General features: G+C 47.6%; 3 protein-coding genes across 3 annotated transcripts; 1 reads left to right on the top strand and 2 right to left on the bottom strand.

The window, feature by feature from the left end:
• Nucleotides 1-7,232: 7,232 nt before the first annotated feature.
• Nucleotides 7,233-8,645, bottom strand: LOC109787436 (glycosyltransferase family protein 64 C3). The gene has a single exon (XM_020345989.4). It carries the CDS (start codon nucleotides 8,615-8,617, stop codon nucleotides 7,595-7,597), a length of 1,023 nt encoding a protein of 340 aa, XP_020201578.1. The 5' UTR covers nucleotides 8,618-8,645; the 3' UTR covers nucleotides 7,233-7,594.
• A 138-nt stretch (nucleotides 8,646-8,783) lies between these two features.
• LOC109787437 (uncharacterized) lies at nucleotides 8,784-9,775 on the top strand. Its single transcript, XM_020345990.3, has 3 exons — nucleotides 8,784-9,056; nucleotides 9,169-9,303; nucleotides 9,406-9,775. Exons 1-3 carry the CDS (start codon nucleotides 8,850-8,852, stop codon nucleotides 9,475-9,477), a joined length of 414 nt encoding a protein of 137 aa, XP_020201579.1. The 5' UTR covers nucleotides 8,784-8,849; the 3' UTR covers nucleotides 9,478-9,775.
• Nucleotides 9,674-17,914, bottom strand: LOC109787435 (isoamylase SU1, chloroplastic). The gene is made up of 18 exons (XM_020345988.4): nucleotides 17,202-17,914; nucleotides 16,919-17,101; nucleotides 16,736-16,828; nucleotides 16,275-16,427; nucleotides 15,959-16,035; nucleotides 14,915-15,056; nucleotides 14,736-14,843; nucleotides 14,550-14,635; nucleotides 14,281-14,352; nucleotides 14,082-14,208; nucleotides 13,766-13,852; nucleotides 12,730-12,822; nucleotides 11,734-11,892; nucleotides 10,902-10,985; nucleotides 10,610-10,690; nucleotides 10,448-10,527; nucleotides 10,198-10,315; nucleotides 9,674-10,082 (listed from the first exon to the last, which is right to left on the bottom strand). The coding sequence occupies exons 1-18, from the start codon at nucleotides 17,880-17,882 to the stop codon at nucleotides 9,825-9,827; spliced, it is 2,682 nt and encodes an 893-aa protein (XP_020201577.2). The 5' UTR covers nucleotides 17,883-17,914; the 3' UTR covers nucleotides 9,674-9,824.
• Between the last annotated feature and the right edge of the window lie 1,506 nt (nucleotides 17,915-19,420).

Raw genomic sequence — 19,420 nt, 5'->3', positions numbered from 1 at the left:
CTGGTGCAGCACAATTCAGACTCTTTTACAGGCAACACGATCTTCTATGACGCTGCATGGAAAATACAACCAGCCAACACAGGCAGGAATTGGAGTCTTCATCCAGGTTCAAAATAATGACCGCATAAAGCAAATTCACATTGCTGCAGTGTCCCCTCCTGCTTCTTCTCCTCTTCAAGCTGAGACTTTTGGTCTTATGCTTGCAACCAGGCTGGCTGACATACTCAATGTTCAGGATCCTCACTTCTTCACAGATTGCTCAGTATTAGCTTTGGCAGCAAAAGCGACGAACATTCTCTTTGCTCCACGTCCTTGGGACAACAAGCCACTACTTGCTCAGATACAAAATAGTCCTTCTTTCCAGCATAGCAAAGTTACTCACATTTACAGGGAGAGCAACGTCAAGGCTCATCATTTTGCACGCCTAGCTTTGAAAGTCCAAATAGACCTGTATTGTTTTGTTGCTTGGGTGTGTTTGGTTGCATTCTCATCTTAGCATAGTTGTTCCCTATTCGTGCATGCTCATCTCAACACCCCTCTTCATGCATGCTCTCTCCATGCATGCTCCTAGTGTATTTGTGTTAAGCTAGTATGGACTCAGGCACCCTCCATACACTCTACCAAACACCCAAAAGTGGGTCGAGAAGGGAACTTTTGCTCTCATGCACCCTTCATACACCCTACCAAACACACCCTATGTTTCGATGCAGGTCGTTGTTCAGTCAGGGAAACCCTTTCTGTATCCAGCGTGGCTCCTTTCACGCTTGTCTCTGTAAAATGCTCCTAAGTTAATAAAATCTGTTTGTTAAAAAAAACTAAGTTTTGATTTAGCAGTGTGAATGTCGTCGACATTGTTGTCCTACCACAATTTCTACTACTGCAGGAGTACAGTCCGTCAGATTGTGCACTGATCACATCACTGAAGGCTAGCAATCATATATCCTTTATAACACTAAGCTTCCTAATTTTAAATAGCTCACAATCAGTTGAGGTTTACAACAAAAATTGGGTCATTTGATTTTGATCGGGTCAACAATTTCTCAATGTTATCTCATTTAATTGTTTTATACTATACGTTGTGCTTTCTAATTTTTAACGCCTCATAATTAATTGAGGTCTTCAATTTAAAATTGAGTCATTAATTTTGACCAGGTCAACAATTTCTCAAGGAGCTCTCCCATTCAATTATTTTAATTTATTATATTCCCTAATTTTGAAGCTCTTCAATTCAACAGAGGTATTCAATTTTGGATTTGATTTACGATTTTGGTCGGGCCAATGATTTTTCTGCAAATCAATCAGCAGCAACCGGCGTATAAAAATATATCAATCATGCGCTTCCTCCCACCACCTAGGAAAAAGAAACGCCACCATGTGATATTGTAACACCAATATAATGCATGCAACTACCAATGCAGAAACTTCCCCACATATATATGTGTTTATTAACGGATAACACAAAATCACAACCGGAAGGACCCACCAAATATTGTATTATAAAAACAGAAAACACACTCTATCATCTCACTGTCACCCAAACTAAATATTACATCAATTCCAAAATATAAAAGGTGTTAGTTTTTTGGAAAGTGAAATTCCATTAACTCGAGACATAACCGTCTCCCTCCCCAGCCCCGTGTTGCCTCTGTTGGAAATATGCCCTAGAGGCAATAATAAATGGTTATTATTATATTTCTTTGTTCATGATAATTGTCTATTGTTCATGCTATAATTGTGTTATCCGGAAATCGTAATACATGTGTGAATACATAGACCACAGCGTGTCCGTAGTAAGCCTCTAGTTGACTAGCTCGTTGATCAACAGATAGTCATGGTTTCCTGACTATGGACATTGGATGTCATTGATAACGGGATCACATCATTAGGAGAATGATGTGATGGACAAGACCCAATCCTAAGCATAGCATAAAAGATCGTGTAGTTCGTTTGCTAGAGCTTTTCCAATGTCAAGTATCATTTCCTTAGACCATGAGATCGTGCAACTCCCGGACACCGTAGGAGTACTTTGGGTGTGCCAAACGTCACAACGTAACTGGGTGACTATAAGGTACACTACGGGTATCTCCGAAAGTGTCTGTTGAGTTGGCACGAATCGAGACTGGGATTTGTCACTCCGTATGACGGAGAGGTATCTCTGGGCCCACTCGGTAATGCATCATCATAATGAGCTCAATGTGACTAAGGAGTTAGCCACGGGATTATGCATTACGGTACGAGTAAAGAGACTTGCCGGTAACGAGATTGAACAAGGTATTGGGATACCGACGATCGAATCTCGGGCAAGTAACATAGCGATTGACAAAGGGAATTGTATACGGGATTGATTGAATCCTCGACATCGTGGTTCATCCGATGAGATCATCGTGGAACATGTGGGAGCCAACATGGGTATCCAGATCCCGCTGTTGGTTATTGACCGGAGAGGCGTCTCGGTCATGTCTGCATGTCTCCCGAACCCGTAGGGTCTACACACTTAAGGTTCGGTGACGCTAGGGTTGTAGAGATATGAGCATGCGGAAACCCGAAAGTTGTTCGGAGTCCCAGATGAGATCCCGGACGTCACGAGGAGTTCCGGAATGGTCCGGAGGTAAAGAATTATATATAGGAAGTCAAGTTTCGGCCACCAGGAAAGTTTCGGGGGTCACCGGTATTGTACCGGGACCATCGGAAGGGTCCCGGGGGTCCACCTATCCCGGAGGGCCCCATGGGCTGAAGTGGGAAGGGAACCAGCCCTTAGTGGGCTGGGCCTCCCCCCTGCGCCTAGGGTTGGAAACCCTAGGGTGGGGGGGCGCCCCACTTGCCTTGGGGGGCAAGTCTCCCCCTGGCCGCCGCCCCCCCCCTTGAGATGGGATCCAGGCCGGCGCCCCCCTCCCAGGGGGCCTATATATAGTGGGGGGAGGGAGGGCAGCAGTACCACAGCCCCTGGCGCCTCCCTCTCCCCCTGCAACACCTCTCCCTCCCGCTTGCGCTTGGCGAAGCCCTGCCGGGATCCCGCTACATCCACCACCACGCCATCGTGCTGCTGGATCTCCATCAACCTCTCCTTCCCCCTTGCTGGATCAAGAAGGAGGAGACGTCGCTGCTCCGTACGTGTGTTGAACGCGGAGGTGCCGTCCGTTCGGCACTCGGTCATCGGTGATTTGGATCACGGCGAGTACGACTCCATCAACCCCGTTCATTGGAACGCTTCCGCTCGCGATCTACAAGGGTATGTAGATGCACTCCTTTCCCCTCGTTGCTAGTATACTCCATAGATGGATCTTGGTGATGCGTAGGAAATTTTAAAATTCTGCTACGATTCCCAACAGCCTCCCCTACCCCTGTTGGAAATATGCCCTAGAGGCAATAATAAATGATTATTATTATATTTCTTTGTTCATGATAATCGTCTATCGTTCATGCTATAATTGTATTGTCCGGAAATCGTAATACATGTGTGAATGCATAAACCACAATGTGTCCCTAGTAAGCCTCTAGTTGACTAGCTCGTTGATCAACATATAGTCATGGTTTCCTGACTATGGACATTGGATGTCATTGATAACGGGATCACATCATTAGGAGAATGATGTGATGGACAAAGACCCAATCCTAAGCTTAGCATAAAAGATCGTGTAGTTTCGTTTGCTAGAGCTTTTCCAATGTCAAGTATCTTTTCCTTAGACCATGAGATCGTGCAACTCCCGGATACCGTAGGAGTGCTTTGGGTGTGCCAAACGTCACAACGTAACTGGGTGACTATAAAGGTGCACTACGGGTATCTCCGAAAGTGTCTGTTGGGTTGGCACGGATCAAGACTGGGATTTGTCACTCCGTGTGACGGAGAGGTATCTCTGGGCCCACTCGGTAATGCATCATCATAATGAGCTCAATGTGACTAAGGCGTTAGTCACGGGATCATGCATTGCAGTACGAGTAAAGAGACTTGCCGGTAACGAGATTGAACAAGGTATTGGGATACCGACGATCGAATCTCGGGCAAGTAACATACCGATTGACAAAGGGAATTGTATACGGGATTGATTGAATCCTCGACACCGTGGTTCATCCGATGAGATCATCGTGGAACATGTGGGAGCCAACATGGGTATCCAGATCCCGCTGTTGGTTATTGACCGGAGAGGCGTCTCGGTCATGTCTGCATGTCTCCCGAACCCGTAGGGTCTACACACTTAAGGTTCGGTGACGCTAGGGTTGTAGAGATATGTGTATGCGGAAACCCGAAAGTTGTTCGGAGTCCCGGATGAGATCCCGGACGTCACGAGAGGTTTCGGAATGGTCCGGAGGTGAAGAATTATATATAGGAAGTCAAGTTTCGGCCACCGGGAAAGTTTCGGGGGTTACCGGTATTGTACCGGGACCACCGGAAGGGTCCCGGGGGTCCACCGGGTGGGGCCACCTATCCCGGAGGGCCCCGTGGGCTGAAGTGGGAAGGGAACCAGCCCCTAGTGGGCTGGGCGCCCCCATGGGCTTCCCCCCATGCGCCTAGGGTTGCAAACCCTAGGGTGGGGGGGGGGGGGCTTCCCACTTGCCTTGGGGGGCAAGGCACCCCCCTTGGCCGCCGCCCCCACCCTAGATGGGTTTGGCCGGCGCCCCCCCTCCCAAGGGGGCCTATATAAAAGGGGAGGGGGAGGGAGGGCAGCAACGACACAGCCTTGGGCGCCTCCCTCCTCCCCTGCAACACCTCTCTCTCTCGTATAAGCTCGGCGAAGCCCTGCCGACATCCCGCTGCATCCACCACCACGCCGTCATGCTGCTGGATCTCCATCAACCTCTCCTTTCCCCTTGGTGGATCAAGAAGGAGGAGACGTCGCTGCACCGTACGTGTGTTGAACGCGGAGGTGCCGTCCGTTCGGCACTCGGTCATCGGTGATTTGGATCACGGCGAGTACGACTCCGTCATCCACGTTCATTGGAACGCTTCCGCTCGCGATCTACAAGGGTATGTAGATGCACTCCTTTCCCTCGTTGCTAGTATACTCCATAGATGCATCTCGGTGAGCGTAGGAAAATTTTAAAATTATGCTACGATTCCCTACAACCCCGGCGGCCCGGGTGCCCAACCCTAGCCGAGGGACCCAACCCCCACCCTCTTCCTCTTCCCCCGTTGCCGCCAGCGAGTGCCGCCAGGCAAAGCCAGTGCGGCGTCTGCGGAGGCGGGATCTCCTTTTCCCTCGCTTGGATCAGGGGCCGCGGGGGGCTCCTTCTTCGGGGGCGTCGGTGAAGCTCGGAGGCCTGGCGCGAACGCGCAGGCGGTGGCGGTGAGGGGCGGTGCGGCCTGCTGGCAGGTGGCGGCGCGTCACAGTGGAGCGTGCGGGCTGGTGGTGGCGCGACGTTCTTCGCGGCGGTGCTTGATCCGGTTAGATCCACGCCGGCCGGGAGTGGGGGCTGGCCGCTGATGCTCCGCGGGAGGCTCGGTTGGGCGGCTGCTCAGACAGAGTTGGCAGTGCTGAGATGGTGAGCTATGGTGTCGGCGGAGACGTTTGGAGGCAGTGGCGCGAGCCCACGAACAGGTCGGTTGTGGCGATAGCTGTATGGCTCGCCCAAGATGGAGTCTTGGCGAGCAGCGAGTGGTCGGTCACCTCTGTGTGATGTGGTGAGAGGTGGTGCTCTCCCGATGGCAATGCTTGGTGCTTCGTGGAGGTGCGGTTCCGGCTGTCACAAGGCCGTCCTTTGGTTGGCGACGGCTACTGTGGGTGGTCTTGGATCTTGCCAGAGGTGTGGGGTGGTTGTGGTTTCTGTCCAGGCTGGGAGTTTAGTGCGGTCGTCGAGTTCCTCTTTGTCGTGCAACCGGTCGTCGGTCTTCGGCTTTTGCGACTGCTTCTGCTTAGAGTTGCGGTAGCGGCGGTGCGAGACTAATTGGAGGCAAATTTGACAAATTTGACACGTGGACGAAATCAAATCATAGAATGAACTGCTCGTAAAACTATTTCACGCGGTTGACCTTTTTGTGTGACGCCCGACACGAAGGCGTCACACTACATTGTGCAACACCTCACAGATAGGCGCTACACGCCTGGCCAGCGTTGCACCCCAGACTGCCTAAAAATTGCTAAGTCATTATGCAGAGCCTAAGAGCTAGGCGCTGCACTGTATAGTGTGGCGCCTAGCTCTCAGGCGCTGCACTAGTGGTTGCACTACAAAATGAAGCAACCACTAATGCAACGCCTAGAAGCTAGGCGCTACACTGTATAGTGTGGCGCCTAACTCTCAGGCGCTGCACACTGACTTAGTAATTTTCGGATCACACGGCTGCGACGCTGGCCAGGCGTGTAGCGCCTAACTGTGAGGCGTTGCACAGTGTAGTGTAGCGCCTTCGTGTCGGGCGTCACACAAAATGGTCAGCCGCGTGAAATAGTTTCACGGGCAGTTCATTCTGTGATTTGATTTCGTCCGTAGGTCAAATTTGTCAATTTTGCCCTAATTGGACGGTATTGCCAGATTCCAAGAAGCGTGGTGATGTGCGATGCGCGGATGAAAATCTTGCTTGGCTCCTGTCGGGACGGTGGCAATGGCACCTATGGGTGTCATCCCCTTCTTGGAGGCATCGCCGAGGCGTGTTCACCCTCGCTTCTTAGAGTTGGTAGCTGTCTCCGGGCGAAAGCCTCGATTCGGTTGGATCGTCATATTGGCAGTGTCATCGATGTTGTATCTCTGTTGGGAGCTTTGTGTGTGGAGACACGACCGGGTGTGACGCCCCCGTTTCGATCATACACACAAATGTGTACGATCAAGACGGGGGCGTCACAGCTCTCCTCCGGTGTTCGCCGCTATCCTCTTTTGGTACTTTGCAGCGCTATGTACACTCGTCGCCCGTCTCCCTCAGATCGGAGCAAGTCATGCCTTTTGCTTGCCAATTCCTCTTAGACGCTCAGAGTGGATGGTGTGTCGACAAGCGATGTTCTACGGGAAGCGGTGGTCTTCGGAGACGTCCTGCGGCGTCGTGACGCGGTGTGTGTCAGCTGAGGATAGGGTCTTTTGTGTTGTAGCTTGCTTTGCGGTGTTGTCCGTCTGTGGACTTGATCGACAGTGGTGTGGTGTGTGCGACGCTCGTTGCTCGCAACGAGTGGTAGTTTTTTATAATTTCAATTCTGCATTCTATAAAATTATGGTATGCTTAGGTGTACTTAAAAAAAATGCCTTTAACTTTGACCAAGTTCAGAGCCAAAATTGCCGACAACCACAATATTAAACAAAAATATGAAAATTCATTTTGTGATGAATCTAATTACACCGATATATTATGAATTTTGATATATTTCTCTACTAATGTGATCAAACTTAAAAATGTTTGACTTTTTAAGAAGATAACACATCTACTTCCTCGGTTCCTAAATATTTGTTTTTCTAGAGATTTCAACAAGTGACTACATACGGACCAAAATGAGTGAATCTACACTCTAAACTATGTGTATATACATCCGTATGTGATAGTTCATTTAAAATTTTAAAAAAGCAAATATTTAAAAACGGAGGGAGTAATATTTTAAAATAAAATGAGTTTTTGTGTTTATAAACCCAACAACACCAATAACGCAGCGGGCTAGCTCTTGTAGTGCCAGGCTAAAGCCGACTACTCCTGGTCGCACCGGACGAGACGGCCGCCTTTGCTGCACAGCCCCTGCTCGGCGACGGCCGCCTCCACCACCTTCCCGTAGCTGTACCGCAGCGGCATCCTCCCTAGCAGCCGGTGGAACTGCGTGATGCACTCCCCTCGCTTCTCCCAGTGCCCCACGCCGCCTCTCGAGCTCAGCCCCACGGCCTTCATCGCCGCGTCGCCGCCCTCCACACCGGTGCCGGCGTTGGCGTCGTTCCTCGGGTCGCCCCAGTCCCTGATGCTGCCGGCCTCCACCAGCACCGGCCCTTCCCCGGACGCCTCGGCGGCCACGAAGTTCATGAGGATGTCCTCGCAGTTGCGCTCCCGGTCCACCACGGCGCGCGCCGCCGCGAGCTCCGGGGAGCAGGAGTACTTCCGGAGGAGGTCCACGCCGAGGACGAGGAACTTGGTGAGCACCATGGAGTAGCGGCCGGGCTGCGGCGCGGCGTACGCCCACCTCCCGCGGGCGAGGTCGAGGTGGTGGGACCTCGGAAAGAAGCCGACGAGGGTGCCCGGGCGGCCGGCCCGCTGCTGCCAGGCGGCGAACGCGAAGGAGATCGCGGCGGCGTCGGGGAGGACGTCGTCATCGGCGACGGCCACGGCGGCGGTGCGGATGGACGGGTGCGGGAGGAACCGGGAGTTGAGGGAGGCCGAGGCGGTGCGGTGGAGGGACACGCCCGGCGGGAAGCGCGGGACGAGGAGGCGGTCGTCCGGGGTGGAGGGGTTGCACCAGAGCACGACGACGGCGAGGACGAGCGGGTGTGCGGCGTAGGCTCCCGCGATGGCGCGGAGGAGCGGGAGCCGCCGCTCCGAGAAGCCGCTCAGGAGCACCGTGAGCCGGTCCGGCCGGAGTTCCTCCTCCTGCGGGGACGCCGCGTCGCAGGCCGGCCCTTCTCCTCCTCCGAGTGCCGCGACGGCGGAGAGTGTGACGGCAACAAGGAAGACGAGGTGGAGGACAAGGTAATGGTGGTGGTGGTGGTGGTGGTGCGACGACGGCATGGACGAAGCGGCGGCGAGATCTGGTGAAGAGTGTTGACTCGAGGCGACTTGTAGAAGCAGCGAACGAAGATTTTGCGCGGGCCTGGATGTCAGGCTTTGCGGTTTGACTCGTGGCTGTAGTGATCTGGCCGATGTGGACCTGCGTGGGGCCGTGGTGTCAGAAGCGGGATCCTTTCCCTCGCGATTTTATCCGGAGGGTGCGGTGGTGAGGCGAGGCAGAGCAAGGAAGAGAATGGCTGTGCAGTGGTGCAGCGCGACGAGCCTGCACGGTTGGTGCCGCCACCCATCGCCGCCGCTGCCGTCCCCGGCATTGGCGTCGACCGTGTCGCTGTCTCGGCAGCCGAGGAGGATCGGCTGCGTGTCCGTCCGCAGGGAGGTCGCCGTGGCCGCGGCGGCAGAGGCGGCCCCGCCGGAGGTCGAGGCGGACGTGGACATGGAGGTTAGCATCTCTCAAGCCTCGCAGTGATCCATGACCATCTGACGAGTTCAAGTTATGCACCTGATCCTCCAAGCTAGCAATTCTCACCTGCCGTCTGCGCTGTTGTCCCAAGGAAGAAGGTGTAGAGTGCGAAGAAGGGTGCGGCGGCACGGGGTGGCTGCTGTGCGACTTCTGCAAGGGGAAGAAGAACAACGTCAAGTCCGAGAGCAGCCCCAGGATCTATCGCCGCTGCCCGACCTGCAAGGCCGTAAGTTCTCTTTCTTTCTCCTACCTTAAATTTCCATCCTCTTCTTAAGCTCCGGCGCCGACGACCAACCGGCTTCCCTTGTTATTGTTGTTGTTGTTGCAGGCCGGGTACATCTTGTGCCAGAGATGCAGGGTCTACAGATGCATCACATATCCTGAAAGCACCGAATCATGATCGACACAGGCATGCAGAGCAAGCAGATCGAGCTGGAGATCCTCTGGTCGTTTTGCTGGTTCTTCTACCTTCCTTATGCTGCCCTGCTGACTGCGGTGTGGATCGTTCGTCTTCCTTCAGTGTCACTGACAGAAGAGCATGCTCTGTGCATTTTGTTTTTGCTCCATTGTCAATGAATGTTATACTAGCTTGGTCATCAGGAAAAACTTCTCTGATTACCAGAAACTTTGCAGTTTGCACATGTATCTGTGGATCGAATAGATCACTGGCAATAGAGCAATTGTGCACACTGATAATACGCCAAAGGACTACATATAGACATATTATTTACTGTATATATTTGTCTCTCAAACATCAGGGCGCAATACTAGGATGACCGATGAGTAGCTGAGCATGGGGTAGAGGTTGGAGTTGAGGAAATGAGAGAACTGGTGTATGGTGAGAGCGCGATCAGGTAAGTCGTCGGTGAGGAAGTCATATGGTGCTGGCTTGCCTGTGTCCACCACCGGTTCCCACCGGCGCCCTGCGCGCTCTGGGAGCTCAACAACGGCCGGTAAGTGGCTGGTGTTGAAGGCCACATAGATCTCGCCCTGTCTTTCATCTTTCTGTGGTGAGATACATAAAGATATTTGTTACTTCTAAAACTCTCCATAATTTACTTTTGAGTTAAATTTTCTTTTTTAAAACAACTATAGTGAAGTGTCAGAACTATATGTGTACCATGGAAAAGGCAACGAATCGGCTATTCTCAGACCAATCAGGCTTCCCAGGCTGATGACCATGCCACTGCAGCCGTTCGGCCGTTGGAAAGTCCTCAAGGCCAAGACCCTCGCACTCCCTACAGTGCAGCAGATCAAATACACAAATAGACAACACCAACTTGATTAGGGTGTGAAATTGACCTTGCTCGCTTAGCGTTTGGAGGCACCTTCAGTGGTTCTACACAGAAATTATTCAACGGAATACTTACTTGCGGAATTTGGTCATGAGGCAGCAGAATCTTTGCAAGTCAGAGTATTGTTCTTTTTTATCCCAGCGAAAATAATTGACCTACAGAAGAGCCATGACGGATGAATGCAAAGATTTGAAGATAGTTACTTAGAACAACAATATGTGACCAAATTGTACTGACATAAGAATCATGGCAGTATGTATTGTTGTTGCCCCCTTTTGTGTGGCCATATTCATCGCCCATGTAAAACATTGGAACTCCCTAACAATTGAAAAAAAAAATGAAAATGCTTAGAAGGTCTGAAATACTGAAGAAGGTGAATCTAAGAATTCAACTTTGGCAGATATCTCAGATAAGCAATCCCTTCATGTTGGCTCTATTAATACTGGGATTGGATGTTTCACCTGACAACATATGCCATTGTGAAAAACAGGCAATCTCAAAAATTGAAGAGATCAGATATAAGTCTTACTTGAGAAACCATGAGACAAACAAAGAAATTGCGCATCTGCCTCTTCCTCAATCTTTTGACAGACAATCTTGCGAATTCTCCTTCCTATATTGTTCAGATGAAATGTAAGTGCATGTTCCACATGATTCTAAAGCTTCTTTGCAATTGCACAAATTTTGCTCAAACTGAAAGAACATGCTGTCATTTAAAACCATTTATACGGCAGGGGTCTGCTGCAAGGTAAACAGAGGAAAATTCATCAAATTCAGGTGATTGTGCTCATGGTATGTGCCCAACCCCCAGATGATGGATGCTGATGCACTTGCTTGGGAGGTCACCACTCTGAGGCTGCTGAGAAGATTGGAGGTGACCTCGCTCCAGTTGATTGAAGATGGGATGATGCTGGTCGTCCCTAAATGCTAAAAGGTTGATGTAATAGAGCATATCGTTTCCTTTTCTCTTTGCGCCTGAAACAACTGTTTCTGCCGGGTTGATACTTTATTTCTCTCTACGCATACTTGTAAAACTTATGGTTCGGATACTGTGATTTCATTGGAAACGGAACAAGGGTGATGCCTTTGCTATTAAAAAAATGTGCTTATTGTTCCCCCTATTAGTAACGATGGTCAGCCTGTATCAATATTTATAACCACAATTCCTGTACTGCCGCGTGCACAAAATTGAAGGCAACTTTTCTCTAGAAAATACAATTATACGAACAAAGAGATCTTGTAGGGAAACTCTTACTGCCTTAACGGTTTAGGTAGAGAGAACCATACAACGACATTTGTCAGCCATTTGACTATTATGTAAAGCATGAAAATTTCAAAAAAAAAGGAGAGTTCAGAATTACCTCCCCACAATTCCAGCTAAGATTGTGATTTTCTCCATCTCTATTGTTCTCCCCATTTGGTAAATTGTACTTGTTATTATATGTTACCAAATCACCCAGTGTAAATCCATCATGTGCACATACAAAGTTGATACTGTGCCAAGGTTTCCTTCCTCCTGCCTGATTAATCAATAAGAAATTGCAGTGCCAATAACAAGTTACTGGTTTGATTGCTAGAGAAACCAAATAGAAATTTGTGAATAACAGATCAAATTACCCGACAAATTAAATTTGGCATTCATCTTACAAATATACATCGAGCTAAGTTAGCGCCGACAGAAAGTATGAAGTCGTTTTCATTTCTTTACAGAAAAGCAAGTTACCTATGAAATCTGAGATGGCTTTTTTTAGGGGGAAAAATCAATATAGTTTCTTCTCCCCCCCTAAAAAATGACATGGCTGGAATTTTTCAGTGGATTATTCACCAGACAAATAAATAAGATAACTAGAAAGCCCTATGTTCCTTCATTGGCAAGTTGGGTGTTAAAACCTATATATTGCACTAGTGTATACACTTATAATCGACAGAAAGTATGAAGTCGTTTTCATTTCTTTACAGAAAAGCAAGTTACCTATGAAATCTGAGATGGCTTTTTTTAGGGGGAAAAATCAATGTAGTTTCTTCTCCCCCCCTAAAAAATGACATGGCTGGAATTTTTCAGTGGATTATTCACCAGACAAATAAATAAGATAACTAGAAAGCCCTATGTTCCTTCATTGGCAAGTTGGGTGTTAAAACCTATATATTGCACTAGTGTATACACTTATACTCCCTCCGTTCCAAAATAGATGACTCAACTTTGTACTAACTTTTACTAAGGGAGGGAGTACTTCTTAGCCAAATGCATATGCATACACTATAATCGTTATATATTTACATGTGTATCATCATGTGGTATATATAAAAAATCCATGTGACATTCACTCAACCCATTTCCAAGTATTGCCACAACTTACCTGGTATAGGTGTGGACTTCCACAAAGACATTCGGCAAAACCACCAGCAAATCCATCAGTGCCTTTAATGAATTGGCGCACAATGTCCCGGTACTGAGGAGACAACCACACAAGTTAGTACTTGGATGAAATAGCTAGTAAGTGACGTGGGAGATGTGCAACATATTTTTTTAGTTGAAGATGGATGCACACGAGATCATATGTTCCCTCTTAAAGATCCACCAGCATTAGCATATACAAGCTTAATATCGCAATGTTTCTTACCGATTTCAATTTTCCATTCCCTGATAAAAATCAAATGCGCAACAGTGTTGTCAACAATTATTGGCCAGACACCCAGAATTCGTGATCATTCCATTTTTATCTTCTATGGGACCAGTACGGAAGTGCCCAAATGAGGAGTATATACATAAACTATAATAATTTACAAAACACTACTAAGCTAAAACCTTTGCCGCACCCTCAAATCAAGCTACAAATAAAGGCAAAGGTAAATTAAATATCACCAGCTGCTTGCTTCGAACACCCAAAATCCTAGGAGAAAACAATGAGGTTTAGGTGTTGCAAGTCAAAAAGCAATATCGTCTTATATGCTTATTGGTGGGGATTTACTTCGAACATGCATATATTTGTTAAATGATACTCCCTCCGTCCGGAACTACTTGTTGCAGAAATGGATAAAAATGGATGTATCTAGAACTAAAATACGTCTAGATACATCCATTTCTCCGACAAATAATTTCGGACGGAGGGAGTATAATACAGCACAACATGAACAATTTCTTGCAGAAAACTCAAATATTTCTTGCTCGGTTGACACTCACAAGAGTTAGTGCGTTCATTCAGACATTTGAGAAGTAGTACTTCACTATTCAGCACATGTGTTATCATTCTTGTAGACAGATGCGGGATAATTCTGCGTGCCCCTTTAAAGTTCAGGTGGAATGCGTATTATTTTGCTTTATCTATATATGTCGCAAATATAAGTTATATTTCTATCAGTATTTGCCATTCAAACTTTTAACAGGTACCTTACCTTCCCATTCCACTCAGACCAAACATTCCAGTGAGGGAATTGACCTACTTGATAGAGGCCTCCTGCATCCCATGCTTCAGCAATGAGCTATAATTGCAACGGGGGAAAGGAATAAGAGAGCCTCCCAAGGAAGCAATAATATGTCAAGTATATACAGTTGAAATATAGTAGTATCTACATGTTTAGCATAACTCACAAGAAGCAGATAAAGAGAGCTACTTGCATTTTTTTTCCTTATCAACATTGGGAAATTGATCATTACCATATTAAAACAATTGAATGCACACAGACAACAGGTGTTGGATGAAACAAGTACCTTGACGCCTCCAAGAATTGGGTCATTGCTGATCATGTCAATAAGTGGTGGAGTAACAAGAGGTGTCCCTGTTGTGATCATGTCACCTTCTATTGGAGCTCCATACACGTTAACTGGATCCCACAGACTTGTAAAAGAAACATTCTTTTAAGAATCTTCTGAAAAGGCAACACGCAAACAAACAATAAATACAAATTACCTGGAACCTCTGGTCATTATGGATGCAAGATCAAAACGAAAACCATCAACATGCATTTCCATCACCCAGTATCTGCAAAACAAAAGTAAATTAGTTGACGAGACATACAGTAGATTTTTCCCTTTTCATTGGAGAAGAATTTGAAGATGCCAAATCAATAAGCACCAGGACATTAGTATTTGTGACAAGCTTGCAAATTAATCATATCAAAATGACAAGCAGCAAAAGAAATGAAAAAGTAGTTCTAGAAGTAAAATGTATATCTGTACCTTAAACAATCTACAATGAATTGACGAACCACAGGATGATTACAGTTGAAGGTATTCCCACAGCCAGAATAGTTATAAAACTCTCCCTGCATGAACATAATCCCCTTGAAAAAGAACTACTACATAACACATCTATGCTCTATACATCTATGAAAGAACAATTACGCAGCAAGAAAGATCTGTCACCTTGGGTGCAAGCATATAGTATGTAGTATTATCGACCCCCCTAAATGATAATATTGGACCATTCTCATTACCCTCAGCTGTATGGTTGAAGACAACATCCAGGATCACCTAGCAGTAACATGTCTTCGCATCAAATTGATAAGTTCAAAAGGAGCAACTAACTCGTACGACTTGCTTACCTCAATTCCCCGTTTGTGAGCCTCTCTTACAAAAGTTTTGAACTCATTTATGGCATCACGCCCACAGTTTTTTATCCCGCCTGATGTGTATCTCGTCATTGGTGAAAAGAAGTTTATGGTAGAATATCCCCAAAAGTTCATCCTGATATGAAAACAAGCAGTTTATACAAAACGGTGATAAATTAGTCATGTTTCCAAAGAGAAATATAGCCAACAATAATCATGTTAAAACACATATGCATGGTACACACGAATAATGAGAGGGCAATTGGGAACGTTGGTACAAATGACAGGTAGGCAGACAAAATTCATGTTAGCAAGTCTGGAGATGGCAAGACAGTAGCATGCTGGATTTCATTTTCAGCTATCAACTATTCAACTGTCGTGACCAATTTCAATTATGGATTGATGTCTCATGGAGAAAAATCCAGCTTAGGTACTTGCGAAATATTAACATCATTAGCAGCAGCCGGTATATATATATATATATATATATATATATATATATATATATATATATATATATATATATATAGTGTTACTATTCATCACCCAGGGTGCAGAATAAGTTATTCTTCACCCGAGGTAATCTTACGACCATTTCATAAATAAATTACATTTGAAATACAAATAGTTACATTCATATTGATTTACTGTATAAAATTTGGCATTAACAAAAAAAATATAGGTCAAAAAATGTATTTTATGTACATTTTACACTATGTTTTTACATTTGTAATTTTACGTAACATAATTTTTTTTTACGACGATTATAGGTTTTCTTACGTTCTCTTTTTATCTCTAAAATAAGACAAAATTTACGAAACGTAAAATTACGGTGCATAGATGTTAAAATAGAGGTGGGTGAAGAATAACTATTCCTCACCCAGGGTGACGAATAGTCTATATTATATATATATGTAAAACTGTTGAGTGACTGCTAAAAAAAATAGTTTGAACAAATATCAGTTATGCAGGCACAAAATGTGTATGAACTCTCACTCAAACAGTGCTGGCAGGCTAATACTAAATTCATGTCCTTACTTGGAAGAAGAGGTTGAGTACTCCAGCTCGTTGAACTCATGGCAGGGCATTAATTCAATACAATTAACTCCAAGCTCCTGTAGAGGGAACAGTCCAATATCAAATAATACGGAATTCATAAGCAGATCTGGGAAAACATATTTAGTCATGATTACAGAATTGGGTATTAAATCCAAATAAGATGCGTGTGAGCATCTCCTCGATAATGAGCATGTAACTGCTATAGTATGCAGTAGTTTTTGTAATAACCCAAATTCTGGCTAATATGTAGCTTTCTTTAAAAATTATCCTATGTAGTCAGCAAGTACAGCTGTACCTTCAAATAGTCAAGCTTCGACACAGCTCCAATGAAAGTACCCGGATGTTCTACATTGCTTGAATCATGCTTCGTGAATCCACGCAAGTGCATCTCATATATTACCAGGTCCTTTTGAGGATATCTTAGAGGTAGGTCGCCTTCCCAATCAAACTGCAGATGCAAACCTTTTTACTGCATGTCCAATTAAACGACTAAGACAGCAACAACAAATACTAGATGCAATTTCACTTCACTTCCACTTGCAAACATAATATTATAAAAAAATATGATTCAAGGACCTTTAACAACAGTAAATTACAAGTTTTGGTCAAAGTCAGCAGACAACTACAAATGTCTAATGACACTGCTCTCTTTGATCATGACTGTCTGAGGCAATGTAGTACAAGTGAAAGACAGGAGAAAAATATGAGAAAAAGAGAGAAACAAATGCAGCCAATATTTTCAGCAATCAGGCATACCGTGCTATATGGAAGAGGGATCATGCCAGCCATCTGAGGCCAGCAATTGTTACCACGCGCCGGAACGCCATACTCCCCTCGGCTTATCACTGCCTAGAGCAACACAAAAGGCAACAAATAAGGGTCCACGTAACAATTTCTACTGTAAATACCAAGATGCAGGTAAAGCTAAAGTATGATCACCTTAGCATAAGGATCCACCACGACATTGGAAATATCAAGGTAGTGCCCGCAGTGAGGAGCAAAGGTGCCGTCGAACCTGTACCCGTAAAGCATGTCGTGCAGCTCGCCTTCAATGAAGACATGCCACACGTTCCCAGTCCGATTCATCAGGGGGTCAAGGGAAACCTCCTCCGTCACCCTATCCTGCAGCATTTCCCCCAGTACAAAACTTAAATCGCAGGCCAGAAAAGGGGGCGCGCGGCGCACGCAAAGCTGATGAACTCTACTCGGGAGGCAACCCCACCGCCTTGAGATCTTCTGGCGTGAAGAGGCAGAGCGCCGCGGCGGTGGCTCCACCGGAGTAGACGGCGAAATTGACCCCGCCGGCGAGCGCGGTGGCGCCCAGCGGCGCGGGCATTCCGGCGAGCACCCTGCACGCGCCGCCGAGCGCGTACCTGTCCTCCGCCACCGCCTCCTCCTCGTCGTCGTCCTCATCCTCGGCCTTCGTCGCCGCCTCGACAACCGCGGCGCACACCTCGCCGACCCCCTTCCCCGCCGTCGCATTGGGTCGCCACCGTCGCAGGCGCGGCGCCGGCCCCGGCCCCGGCCGCCTCGCGCGCGCGGCGAGGGACGGGCGCGCGCAGAGGCAGGGCGCCTTGGCCATGGCCATCATCGTCATGCCGGGAACCCCGAGCGATCGGTGATTGATTTTGGGGAGGAGCGGCGAGGCGGGGTTATTTATCGGTGGGATCCGCGCCTCCTGTTGGTTCTTCGTGGGAGGTGTGACTCGAGTGCGTGCGTGATAGTGTGGCAGGGTACTACTGTGGTTGAGCGAGGGGGGAGGGATCGATCGCACCGTCCGTTCGTCCGAGCGTGCGTGTGCCGTGCGCGCGCTCTCGCTTTGCTGACAGTGCCGGGCGTGTCGCGTTGCGGTTCTCACCGTCCATTTGGACCGGCCGCTGCGGGTGCCGTGCCCTGCTAGCATGGGGTGGGTCCGCTGGCGCGGGTTTTCCGTGAGGCCCGGTTGCAAGCAGAACAAGATCCCATAGGTAGAACCGTGGAAGAAATGGGGCTCTCTCATGTTCTCTCCAACGGATGATGCAAAATAATGCTAGTGCCAAAAAAACCGTTTTAAGCATCCTAATCTCGGTGTGAGATGGCGGCCGACCCGATCTACCCGTATGGGGATCACCATCCTCGATGTGCTTCATGCCGGCCTCCTCGATTTGGACGCCGACGTCCGACGAGTTCCGGTCTTCCTCTCGGAGATCTCCGCTATTGGCGCATGGCTCCACTAGGTATCTAGATAGGAATTGATCCGGTCGGGCGCATCCTTGTCTTCGGCCAGAGAGGCTTCATGAAGGTGTGCCGTGAAGCTTCGCTTTCTTGCCGATGCAATGGGACATGTCTACATATAGATTTTCATGGCATTGACAGTGGTGAAGAAAGTCATGGTGGCTGCGATTGGTGGCTTGTAATGCGGAGAGGAGTTTTGGTTGCTATGAAGACTTGCGTGTAACGCCCACGATGCGGCTATATCTCCCACGTGTCGAGGCACGACTTAGAGGCATAACCGCATTGTGGTTTTGTCGCAAGAAGGGTCATCTTCACACAATCCCATGTAATGAACAAGAATGGGATAACGAGAGTTGGCTTACAATCGCCACTTCACACAATACATAAATAATTCATACATCATCCAAAATCCACACATAGACCGATTACGGTCAAATCTAAAAGAAATTAAGATAACCCCAAATGCTAGATCCCCGATCGTCCCAACTGGGCTCCACTACTGATCATCAGGAAAAGAAACATAGTAACGACCACGTTCCTCGTCGAACTCCCACTTGAGCTCGGTTGCGTCACCTGCACTGGCATCGTCGACACCTGCAACTGTTTTGGTAGAATCTGTAAGTCACGAGGACTCAGCAATCTCACACCCGCGAGATCAAGACTATTTAAGCTTATAGGAAAGGAAGGGGTAATGAGGTGGAGCTGCAGCAGACACTAAGCATATATGGTGGCTAACATACGCAAATGAGAGCGAGAAGAGAAACAACGCAACGGTCGCGGAGCTAGAAGTGATCAAGGAGTGATCCTGAAACTACTTACGTTCATGCATAACTCAAACCGTGTTCACTTCCCGGACTCCGCCGAAAAGAGACCATCACGGCTACACACACGGTTGATGAATTTTAAATTAAGTCAAGTGACAGGTTCTCTACAATCGGACATTAACAAATTCCCATCTGCCTCATAACCGCGGGCACGGCTTTCGAAAGATAATACCCTGCAGGGGTGTCCCAACTTAGCCCATTATAAGCTCTCACGGTCAACGAAGGATAAACCTTCTCCCGGGAAGACCCGATCAGTCTCGGAATCCCGGTTTATAAGACATTTCGACAATGGTAAAACAAGACCAGCAAAGCCGCCCGAATGTGCCGACAAATCCCGATAGGAGCTGCACATATCTCGTTCTCAGGGCACACCGGATAAGCGAAGCGTACAGGTACCAACGTA

Source organism: Aegilops tauschii, chromosome 7, assembly GCF_002575655.3.
Source record: "Aegilops tauschii subsp. strangulata cultivar AL8/78 chromosome 7, Aet v6.0, whole genome shotgun sequence".
Taxonomy (NCBI): Eukaryota; Viridiplantae; Streptophyta; class Magnoliopsida; order Poales; family Poaceae; genus Aegilops; species Aegilops tauschii.
The sequence above is the reverse complement of the archived record's forward strand: the minus strand, read 5'-3'. Positions and strand labels throughout refer to the sequence as shown.